Source organism: Magnolia sinica, chromosome 4 (assembly GCF_029962835.1).
Source record: "Magnolia sinica isolate HGM2019 chromosome 4, MsV1, whole genome shotgun sequence".
NCBI lineage: Eukaryota > Viridiplantae > Streptophyta > Magnoliopsida > Magnoliales > Magnoliaceae > Magnolia > Magnolia sinica.
The window spans coordinates 4,301,031-4,313,490 of NC_080576.1; the positions used below are offsets into that span (position 1 = coordinate 4,301,031).

At 38.4% G+C, this 12,460-nt stretch overlaps 2 protein-coding genes across 2 annotated transcripts; both read right to left on the reverse strand.

Annotated features, from left to right (window-relative positions):
* Positions 1-376: 376 nt before the first annotated feature.
* Positions 377-880, reverse strand: LOC131241985 (chaperone protein dnaJ 20, chloroplastic-like). The gene has a single exon (XM_058240341.1). The coding sequence runs from the start codon at positions 878-880 to the stop codon at positions 377-379; it is 504 nt and encodes a 167-aa protein (XP_058096324.1).
* A 4,952-nt stretch (positions 881-5,832) lies between these two features.
* On the reverse strand, positions 5,833-6,303 carry LOC131241986 (chaperone protein dnaJ 20, chloroplastic-like). Its single transcript, XM_058240342.1, has one exon. It carries the CDS (start codon positions 6,301-6,303, stop codon positions 5,833-5,835), a length of 471 nt encoding a protein of 156 aa, XP_058096325.1.
* Positions 6,304-12,460: the final 6,157 nt, after the last annotated feature.

Here is a 12,460-nt window from a genome sequence, read left to right on the forward strand (position 1 = left end):
CGAGAAAACCTATTCTCAACGTTCATTAGAGAATACACGTTCTTCTTCTTTTTTTTAAAAAAAAAAAAAAGAAAAAAAGAAAAAAAAATCCGAACTCAAGTGTGGCCAAACCGATAATTGGATGGGCCTGATTTTCGGAGTGTCCCATTTTCATGTCAGGGAAACCCTGCTGGACCATACATACGCACAAAATTCTCCTCCACAACAGACCTTGTAATTACTGATTAAGCAAAATGGAAAAAGAAAAGAATACAATATGAAACAAAAGAATGAGATATCAATGAATTCACAGAAAAGAATCAAAGAGGATGGACTAAACACAAAAAATAAATAAATTTCCAAATGACATTCGGTCGATTGGATCTGAGCATGCATTTTACATCTGTTGGGATCTCATCCTACTACTCGATGATCCCTTCTTTTGTTTCATCCGACGGTCAGACCTCATCCTCAGCTGAGCCAGCTGATCTTCCCATGTCGCTCTCGAGAACTCCGATCTCGTCGCACCCATGTAAGTATCTGCTGCCTTGCACAAACCCAATTCACAATCATACTTCCTACGCGAGATCGGATCAGACAACGTCTCATAAGCCTTACGAAGCTCAACGAACATCCACGTGAATTCTTCCTTCCTAGAAGGAGGGCAAACATCTGGGTGGCATCGAAGTGCCTTGTTCCTATAAGCTTTCTTTATCTCATCAAACCCTGCTTTCTCCGAGTCGAGCGACAGAAGTTTGTAGAAATTCGTCTCGCTTACTGTATTCGATCTGGTTACACTGCATGAGATTGTTTTGGTCTTGCTACGTGTTTGGAGGCTGCGACGAGAGGAAAATTCCATCGGTTTGAACATAGTCAGGCTAGAACTTATGGCAATATCCATGGTTTGTATGAGATTGAAAGGGATTGGAATTGGGATGAGGGTGATTGGAATGATGAAATAAAATGATTTAGATGGAAATGAGAATGATTGGGATGATTAAAACTCATACATATATATATAGAAAAGGAGAGAGGAGCAAGTCGTGTGAGTTTCGTGACGACAAGAACAAGGTTTAAACACGTTCAACGCGTTTTCTTGTGTGGAAAGTATCGATGGAGAAAGTAAAAAATACGCAAGGACTTCGTAAAAGGATGAAATGGAGTAATTAATTGTTTTACGTGGGTAGAGGGATGTCTGGGTGATTGTAACCGTCCGTCTTACTTGGTTGTTATTGCCAGATGAAATGTATCTCTGTAACTATAATGAAGAGATGATCTCATCCATTGATTTGGAAGTTGAACATGGTCCACTCCATCATCAAATTTTATTTGTAAATATTTATGGTCAGAATTTAAGGCTAGAAATGGTTTGGGTCCACCGTCCACCCACGTGTAGCAGATGGACGGTCCACATGCACTGATCACAGAAAAAAGGCGGTGAAACTTGCAAATGTCTATCTTTGTTTGGTTAACATGTCTGAATCTGAGCCACCTAGCTAATTTCCAGACAGGTGTGGAAGCCCCCACATGCGGGAAAGGGAACTATAGAGAAGCGTGTGGGGTTTGCATAGCTTGCTTGGTTTTGATCTAGAGAACTGTTTGCATGCCTATAATAAATAAATTTTAAAATTACAATATAAATTATTTTAACTTTTTTTTTTTGTTAGGTTTCTTTTTTTTTTTTTTTTTTTACACACCCCACACACTCACGCCTAATTATTTTAACTTAAAATTATTTATTTATGTTAACAAATACAATAATTTCCAATAAATTTGCAAGAAATTAAAAAGTAAAAACCAACGAGAATTTGAAAATTCCCATAATATTATTGTGATTGTTTTATTTATTTTCTAGAAAGTATGGCAAGATTTTTAAAATCTAAGTGATATTTGTAAAATCAAAATAAAGAAGGATAACATTTTCTATTCCCTAGAAGTTTTGTGTTCTTTTTTTTTAATCTACTCATGTCTTCTTGCAAGGGAGCGGATTAGGTGTGACCTTGGCTTCACCCAAGACAGTGCGGTCCTTACCATGACGCCCACATTTATGTGTCTATTCTGTATCCACCCGTCCATCCTTTTTTCCCGATCATTTTACGATATGATCCCAAAAATGAAGAAGACCCAATTACCAAGTGGACCATACTCTATGTAACAGTGATGATTGACTATAAATGGGCCAACTTTTTTTTGGATAAAGCTGATATTCGTTTTGTTTTTGTTTTTTTGTTTTTCCTTCATCCAGGCTCATGTGAACTTATCAACAGATTGGATGGCAAATAAATACTACGGAAATATTAAGGTGGCCCTAAGAAGTTTTTAATGGTAGGGTGTTCAATCACCACTGTTTCCTAGAGTATGGTCCACCTGATAATTAGATTTTCTTTATTTTTGGGGCCATGCCCTAAAATTATCTTTAAAAAATGGATGAACGGTGTGGATATAGAATACACACATCAAGGTGGGCCCCACTGTAAGGTCTAAACCGTCTTGGGTGGAGCCGGGTCTCATCTATATATGCCCCGTGTGGCCAGCAGAATTTATTAGGCAGAAATCCATGAAATAGAGTACATGAGCACAGCCCATTTCATTATCTTTGCAGGAACCGCACTCAAGCTTTACACATCTGCCACGTCACGTGTGCTTCTGGTGGTGCGTGTGGGACTTGCAAACCTATTGGGAAATTAGCCTGATCAGATCTGGACACGTTAACTAAACAATTATAAACATTAGCAAGTTTCACCGCCCTTTTCTGTGATCAGTGCATCTGGACCGTCCATCTGTTACTCCGATGGCACGATGTCAAACCTAACTAATTAAGTCTGCAACCGATGACATTCTCTTTGATTTTTTGTTTTTAATTAGTTCAGTGTTTTTTTCCCCACATAGTTCTTGCTCCCACGTGTGACAAGTGGCACGAATTTTCACCGTACGCCCCTTCACATAACATAAGGTGGGAAGTGGCATATTGACCAATGAAATTTTATTTTTTTTATTTTTATTTTTTTTGACCAATGAGAATTCATTGCTCCACGGTATTTATTTAAGAATCCATGGACGACAGTGACCTTCTGATTTTTGCGATTTGAATTTGGACTGCTCACGATTTTACTTTTAACCATCCATTTAATAGTCCATCAATTGCATGGTTAGGATTGATTTCTTAAATGTGATTTAAGAGATATGTTCAATCTACAATATGTCCCAAGGTTTGGACAGTCTAGATTTCCAAGCATGCTTGTCACATGCTAGTAGGACGAGTCACCACCATTTTTAAAACAGTGGTGAACTATCGTAGACAAAAATATATTCTATCCAATCTTATTATGATTTAAGCAGACTATATCCGAAGAATAACAGCCGGCGGATTAATAAAACATGTTTGCATTTAAGAAAAGGAAGAAGAGCCGGCTAATTAACAAAACATGTTTGTAATTGGAGACCTTATACATGAACGGTTTGGATCATCACGTGGCCATACTTAAGGGGCAACAGCTTGACGGGAAATTCCACGCACATTCAAAATGAAACGGTGTATCAAGCAGACTCATCCCATGAACATGATGTATTAACCTTCCTCATTTTGTTATTCATTTGTAGGAACCTCCTCATTTCAACCACAGTCATCCCATGAACATGATGTTTCACTAACATTATGTTCCGGAAAGTATTATTAGTCTTATAATCCATTATATAAAACTTTTCCTTTAGTTTCATTTGTATATGGGATCACATAATGATATCGAGCAAGTTGCGAATGCATTATTAGCACAATTAGACTGAAAGAAGTCTAAAAGAAAGTTGAAGTAGTTTATCAGAATTGGACTCAGTCCTACGTAAGGCATGATGTAACTGGGTCTAGGTATGTCCGGTTCAACATGAAAAAAATTACCTTTCAAAGTTTTGATCATAAAAAACTATAACTTTTGATTCGGACATCGTCACGAAATGCGGATTTATTGATTTTAATATAGTAATGTATCCAAGAATAACCAACCTACACAATAGGTCGTGGACATCTGTTTTGCCAAAAAAGCTCGTTTTAAGGGTCAAAATGAAATTTTAAAAAAACTATACTACTTTTTTGTAACTTCCATCATCATTATATCTCATAATTTTAAAATTTTGTCTTTTTAAATGTGGATTGTAACAACGTCGGGAATGTTCCAGTAAGATCTTATTGACATTTCTATTTTTGAAAAAAATAAAATAAAATTAGCCTTTCAAGGATATTTTACTATTTTGAGTAAATTTTAATCAATGAAGATTTTTTGTCATCTATATAAGTAATGTAATTGAGAAATCTTAGAATTATTATTCAATAAAAATATTTAAATTTTTTCTCTTACTTCTGGTAGACTCAAAAACCCACCCACCTTATGGATTCAAGGTTTTAATTAATTAAGGAAAACGGTAATCTTCTTCTAATCTTTTCATACTTTTTAACCTGCGTCACATAATACTCTAAAACACACATCTCCACTTCATCCACCTAGCTTATGTCTATGACTAGAATTTTTCTCACTCTCTCTCCTTTCCTGAATTTTTGGCTTAGGTAAGATATAAAAAATGGTTATTTTAGAATACTTCTTGGTTAGTAATTTTAACTAATTCCTCATGTATACTCTTACTATTGCTAAAATTATATTCTATATATTCTATTTATTTGGGCTAATGTAAAATCATGAGTTAATAAAGCATTTCTCCATAACTGTAGCTTTGCGTTTACTCTGACTCATCAACGAACCCAAGTGAATAGCAAATAACATATATTATAACATCTCTTCTCGTAGATGCCTCACTAATTCATCACAACGATTGTAACTAATGCAATAAAATAAAATAAAGAAGGGCTTGTTGGCAACCCTGCTTCAACAACTTAAAGAAACTTACCACAATTTGATCAGTTTATAATTTGAGCAAATGTATGCATCGTTCCTGTGCATCAAGTGTCCTTCCAGAGTACCAAATAACATCCCAGGTGCACCATGCGAAGCTCAAGAAAAAATTCCGCGACAAACGTTTGCTCGAATGCATTATTTGGATTTTAGCCTTATTTAAAATGGGTTCTAATGATTTTTTTTTAATTTTTTCTTTTTATTATTATTATTGTTTTTTAATGGTGGATGGGCAATATTGGACGAAAGCTCTTGAATTGGATTAGTTCAACTTTTGATAATTTAGTTCTTTTGCTTTGAATGGGGACGGGAACAATGAACTTTGTATGATTAAAGGGCTGAAATATTACACGAGACGACAGTTTTTTCGGTCATCCCCTACGTACCCAGGGAATCCCTATAAGATAAACGGTTAGGGACAAAGGAAAGAGTCCAAATCCAACGTCAAAAGTCGCAAACATATCATATCATAATACGTGTGCATGAATTCGAGCAAACCTCTCCTCGACGTTCATTACAGAATACACACGCTCACTCAAATATTGTAAAAAAAAACTCCAAACTCACGTGGTGGCCAAACCGATAATTGGATGGGCTTGATTTTTTGGTACCCCGTTTTCATGTCAGGGAAACCCAGCTGGACCGACTGGATGCCATACATACAACACGGTGGGCCCCATATGCTGCACAAAATTCTTCTCTACAACAGGCCTCGTTATTATTGATTATGCGAAAGGAAAAAAGAAAAGAAAAGAATACATATAATATAATATGAAACAAAAGAATGAGATATCAACGAAAAAACAGAAATAAAATAACAGACCTCATCCTATGAAAAAAGAGCCTCGACTAAACACAAACCAAAAAAAAGAAAAAAAGAATATCCAAATGATATTCAGTCGATTGGATCTGGGCGTGCATTTTATATCGGTCGAGATCTCATCCTACTACTCGATCATCCCTTCTTTTGTTTCATCCGACGGTCAGACCTCATCCTCAGCTGGGCCAGCTGATCTTCCCAAGTTGCTCTCGAGAACTCCGATTTCGTCGCACCCATGTAAGTATTTGCTGCCTTGCACAAACCCAACTCATAGTCGTGCTTCCTACGCGAGACCGGATCGGACAACGTCTCATAAGCCTTGCGAAGCTCGACGAACATCCACGTGAATTCTTCTTTCCTAGAAGGAGGGCAAACATCTGGGTGGCAACGAAGTGCCATGTTCCTATAAGCTTTCTTTATCTCGTCGAAGCTTGCATTCTCTGAGTCGAGCGACAGAAGTTTGTAGAAATTCGTCCCGCTTACCGTTTTCGATATGGTTGCACTGCATGAGATTGTTTTGGTCTTGGTACGTGTTTGGAGGCTGCGACGAGAGGAAAATTTGATGGGTTTGTACATACTGAGGCTAGAACTAATGGCAATATCCATGGTTTGCATGAGATTGAAAGGGATTGGAATTGAGATGAGGGTGATTGGAATGATGAAATGAAACGGGTAGATGAAAATGGATTTGAGATGAAGATGATTGGAATGATGAAATGAAATGGATATATGGAAATTAGAGTGATTGGGATGATGAAAACTCATACATATATATAGACTGAGAGAGAGAGAGAGAGAGAGAGAGAGAGAGAGAGAGAGAGAGAGAGAGAAGCAAAGTCGTATTAGTTTGGTGGCGACAAGAACAAGGGTTAAAGACTTTCAACGCGTTTTCTTGTATGGTAAGTATCGAGAGAGAGAGAGAGAGAGAGAGAGAGCTTCTGGACTTTTTAAACGGAGTAAAAGGAAAAAAAAAAAGAGGCGTGTTTAGCCGACCGTCCTTTGGATGAAATGTAGTCAAAGTTGATGACGGTTGATTAATTGTTTTACGTGGGTCGAGGGATGTGTGGGTGATTGTGACCGTCCGTCTCACCTGTTGCTATTGCTAGATGACATGAATCTTCGTAACTATGATGAAGAGATTATCCCATCCATTGATTTAGAAGTTGAACATGGATCACTCCATCGTCAAAATTTCTCTCTCTTTGTTTTTTTTTGGGTTAGCTTGTTAGTACACACACATGTGTGTACACACACTCCATGTTAGCCACCCCCGCGCTAGGGATCGATACCAAGACCTCAAGTGTTGAAACGAGGTATCTCCACTCACTCTGCCAGTAGAGCTATGGTTACGGGTGTCAAAATTTATCTCTTAATATGGATTTTCAGAAGTTAAGGCTAGAAATAGGTAGGGTCCACCTACGTGTCAACTTGGGCAAAGCTGGATGAGGAGTTGGGACAGAAAATATGGCTCATGTAAGTAAATGGATAACAGTCAGGTATTTGAACTTTGAAGGCCACAAATAGACGGCTGCGCCTTGGTTACATCTGATATCACGAGCCATTGTAGTAACAGATGGACGGTCCACATGCACTGATCACCAAAAACAAAAAGGACTTGAAACTTGCTAATTGTTAAATTATTTCAAAATTTAAATATTTTACATTAACAAACATAATAATTTTCAATGAAATTGCAAGAAATTAAAAACTGACCATATACTAACATTACTTTAATGTGAAATCATAAACAAAAATACATTGAAAGATAACAACTGGAAATATGTATGTAATAGCTTATTTAAAGAATGTTGCCAGCCGAATTGATTAAGTAAAAATTCATAATAGAGTCCGACTGTAACAGCTCGATTTTGGCTCCACACTCAAGCTTTAGATATCTGCCACGTCATGTGTGATTCTCATGGTGCGTGTCGGGCTTGCAAACCTGTTGGGAAATTGTCTTGATCAGATTTGGACATATTAACTAAATTACAATAATAATATTAGCAAGTTTTATTCACAGCCTTTTTTCTATGATCAGTGCACGTGTACGGTCATCTGGAAATCGGATTATGTACTGAATAAACTCAGGTGGGCCACCGTGAATGTATGTTGTGGTTTATCCACGCCATCCATCCGTTTTTCCCGTTCATATATATCCAAAGCTCAAGTTGATCATACCACAAGAAGCAGTGGAATAATGATTTTCACCGTTGAAACTTTGTTAGGCCTTATAGTAATGTTTATTTGCCATCCAACCTGTTTATATAATCATATGAACATAGTCAAAGGGAAAACACAAATATAAACTTGATAAAAACTTTTGTGGCTTCCAAAGAACTTTCAACAGTTGATGTTCAGTTAACACTGTTTCCTGGAATTTCACAGGAGTCCAGTCTAAATAAATACTGTGGAGCAAGGAATCCTCATTGGTCGATATGCCACGTCCCACCTTCTGTTATATGGACGGGGCACACATTGACGTCACCTAGTTCCAGCGGATTGCGTGGTGTGCTTTTAAAGAAAAAAAAAAACCCACCTACCTCCCTCTCTCTCTCTCTCTCTCTCTCTCTCTGTATATATATATATATATATATAACAAAAAAAAATCCACCTCTCTCTCTCTCTCTCTCTCTACATATATATATATATAAAAACACTGATTACAATTCATTCGGGCCGCTCCAACCTGGAAAAAGGGTAGCCGGGTCAGACCTACCATATCATATCATGCTGAAACAAAAAGAAAAGAACAAAAAGGTGAGCTATACACCCTGCCCTGTGCCAACCAAAAAACCACTGCTCAGACTCGCCTATTGTATGCCCTGTTCCGTAAGATGGTTCCTCCACAAAACACCCATCCACGGATCACCCTATGCTGGGGTACAAGACAGATAGCTGGAACAGACAGCAGACAACAGCACACCCCTCCACGGATCACCCTGTGCTGGCGTACAAGACAGATAGCTGCAACAGACAGCAGACAACAGCACACCCCCACACGGATCACCCTGTGCTGGGTCCAACACCCCACCAACCTCAGTGGTGTGTTTACGCCACCAAGTTCATTGGGCCCACCATGATGTATGTATTATATCCACACTTTCCATCCATTTTGTGAGATCATGCTAGGGCATTCACCCAAAAGGCAGCGGAAAAATGATGCCACCATTGAAACCTTACCAGGGCCCACCTTTAATGGGGATCGTCCATCATGCGGGGACCAACTTCAAAGTGGACAGTCTATTATGTGGGGTCAGCCTTGGATGTAGGTTATTCATCTTTAGAGGCTGAAATTTGATGTGAACTATCATCATGTGGGATCCACCATCAATTTTAGTGTCCATCATGTAGGGCCCAACTTCAATATCCACCACCCATCATGTGAAGCCCACCTTTGATGTGCATTGTCGATTTGTGGGCCTCACATTTAATATGGGCCATCCATCATGTGGGACCTACCTTGGATGTGGGTCATTAGGGGCCGACTTTTGATGTGGGCCATCCATTGTGGGGCCTACTTTTAGTGTCCACCGCCCATCATATTTAGCCCACCTTTGATGTGGACCATCCATAGTATGGGGCCCACCTTCAATTTGGGTCATCCATCATGTGAGGTTCACGTTGGATGTGAGCCATTCATCATTAGAGGCCAACCTTTGATATGGACCGTCATTATGTGGGGCCCAGCTTGATGTGGACAGTCATTATATGGGGCCCGGCTTGAGGTGGGTCATCCATCATATGGGTTCACCATCATTATTAATTGTCCATCATGTGGGGTCCACGTTTAATGTTAATCACACCCCGAAATTCGGTACTCGAGTTGGCCAGGCCCGAACCCGAATTCCCGGACTATGAGTTGTATTTAAATAAAATATACATCGCAACCCACATTATTTCATGCATTTTCAAGGCAATCAGAGCAAACAAAACGATAATAATCATTGTTATTAAATAACATTCACTAATCAAATCTTGAATCTTTAATTACATAAAAAAATAATAACAAAATGTATTGAATTTAAAAAAATCTTCAAATAGAACAATAGAAAAAATCATCAATCTTACCCAACCGGTTCTTCATATACAAACCCTGCAAAACAGTTTATACGGGTGTGAGCGCGACGGCTCGTAGGGTCACATCCTTCCTAAAATTGAAAATTTTACGTTAATACAAATAAAACTCAATAAAATAAATAGGAACAATTACGAGTATTGAATCGGCATTTTACATGACAACAATAACAATTTATTTTTTTTTCATGACAACAAAATAAGACAATGCAGTCATCTAAAATCTTTTTTGGTTCGATTCAGGGCAGAGCACCAGTGTTGATCCTTTTAGGGAATGACCCTTGGCAAAGCACCTGGTGAATAAACTTTTAGGGTAAATACACAGGGTAAAGTACCCGTGTGTGTTGATCCTTTTAGGGAATCGCCCAGGGCAGAGCACCCGTGCCGATCCTTTCGGGAATGACCTTCGGTAGAGCACCCATAAAAATATAATGATCCTTTTAGGGCAGAGCACCCATAAATTCAAATACATTATTTATCATGTAATAATAATGAATTAATTGCAATTTAAACACATAACGATAATTAATTGAAATCAATTAATAACTCAAATAAATTACCTTTATACTATGCAATTAAGAATCAAATAAAATAATCTGCAATTAATAATAATAATCAAATAAATTGAACACATAACAAATAATCAAATCAATCTATATTAACCTAAAATTTCCAATAGGGAAGATCACCTACCTGGTATGATGATAAAACACTCTGATATAGATATAAATTTTCATAGGATTATTCTCAAGATAATAAAGTCTGCTACAACTCTGATTCAATGTAATGATCACGAATAAAAATGGATTTGTATGATAAAATTAGTCCGATCAGATAAGATTTACGATGGACTAAAGAGCGATCATGGAGACTTCATGCAGGCTAGCCTCATCTGACCGATCAATGGAGGACCATCAAATTTTGTGGGTGGCCCTCTCACGGACAAGCCTCATCAATATCTCCCACCTGCAGCTATTGCTGAGGTCATGGCCTTGGAAGATGATCTAACTCAGTCGGAAGGAAAAAAAAAATGTGGCGGATGATGCCACGTAGGCATAAGATCTGGAGATGGTCGAACCCAAAGGGATCTTGATGATGAAGAGCCCCAATATTGAACTGAGTATGAGCCCTAGCCAATGGGCCGCCAATCCCCATTAGCTTAAGTTTGGCTAGCACCAGCAGCTGCATTCCCATCTCAGAGAGAGAGAGAGAGAGAGAGAGTTGTGGAGAGGAAGTGGATTGGTTTGAGTTGACGTGCATTAGCATGTCACTCTTGTTTTTTTTTTTAGAAAGTGGGCTTCACAAAAATGACGTGACAAATCCACACCGTTCATCAGTTTTGCCTGTCAAAGTTGGGGCATGTGCCAAAAAATGAGATAGATTCGGTGCTCTAGTGGGCTACACCATAGGAAATGCTGGGATTTAGGTCCCACCGTTTATAAAAAAAACAGGTTGTTACATTCTACCCCCCTTGACAAAATTTCGTCCTCGAAATTTACTACACTATCGACAACACTCGAATCTCATCGTAGATGGTGCGGTGTCTCTTCAGGTGATGGTGTTCTGAAATTATTGGTAAAAACCTACTCTCTTCTGGTAGTGCGACAACGCAACCAAGGGCTGACGTCAATGTTATGGAGGTCTTTGATTTTGTTGTCGCAATTGATGTGGTGGAGGTAGTTGTTGAGATTGTTGAAGTTATCCTTGACATGGCTACAATTTGATGGATATGGTGAATGTTGTTACTAAGATACTTGGTATAGTCATATAGAAGCCTTGCATTGCAGTTGAGTCTTTAAGTGTTGTTGTTGCGATTCCGAATGTTGTGGCTTGTTATTACCAGTGCGAGGGTCGGTGATATCCACTACCTCTTCACTTGATTTGTTATGGGATGGTCAGTGTGATCTTGCTTCGGATGAACTCTGGGTGCTTAGTTGTGGAAATTATTATTATTTATTTTTATTTATTATTAGTACGTTGAGTCCTTGCATTGTAGTATAGTGGCATCACACTCTTGCATCACGTTGTTCTATGGTGGTGCTGAGTCATCATAACCTTGAGATGGATCGTCGTATTGTCGAGGTGTCCCTGTAAAGTTGAATTATATTGTCTAAGAGTGGTGTAGTGGTTAGGTGTATCTATGAGTATGAGGTCATGGCGCATGGCTCCTTAGGCTTGTATGTTGATGTTGAGTGGTCTAACTTGTCAATGTGGTTGTTGAGGTGGCCCTAAAATGTCTTGTAGATGACCTTACTGTTGTGAACCTCGGTTATGACCATGACACTTTTGAAAATATGGTGAAAGTGATCTTGAGATGATGGTTACACTGAAGAGTGTAGTGGAGATCGTTGGTGCATGGATGGCAGCTCATTCTGTAGAGGTGGCCTATAAACTTGCTTAGGTTGTCCCTGATTTTACAGTTGGCAAAGATGAAGGGGTCGTGCATAGACATACAACATGGTCTTCATATCCACAATTATAGCAGGATTTTAATAGTAGTGATGTAGAAGTGTGATCATGGTCGATATAACCAAAGCAACCTAAAAATACTTTAGGTGCTAGCTACTCTATTTGCAAGTGATCCACTCTAAAGGCATCGGGTCAGGCGTTCATGATAGAGTGTTTGTAACTCGTATCACTCAGATATAATCTACCATTGGTTAGACAATGATTTTAAAAAAAAATTATA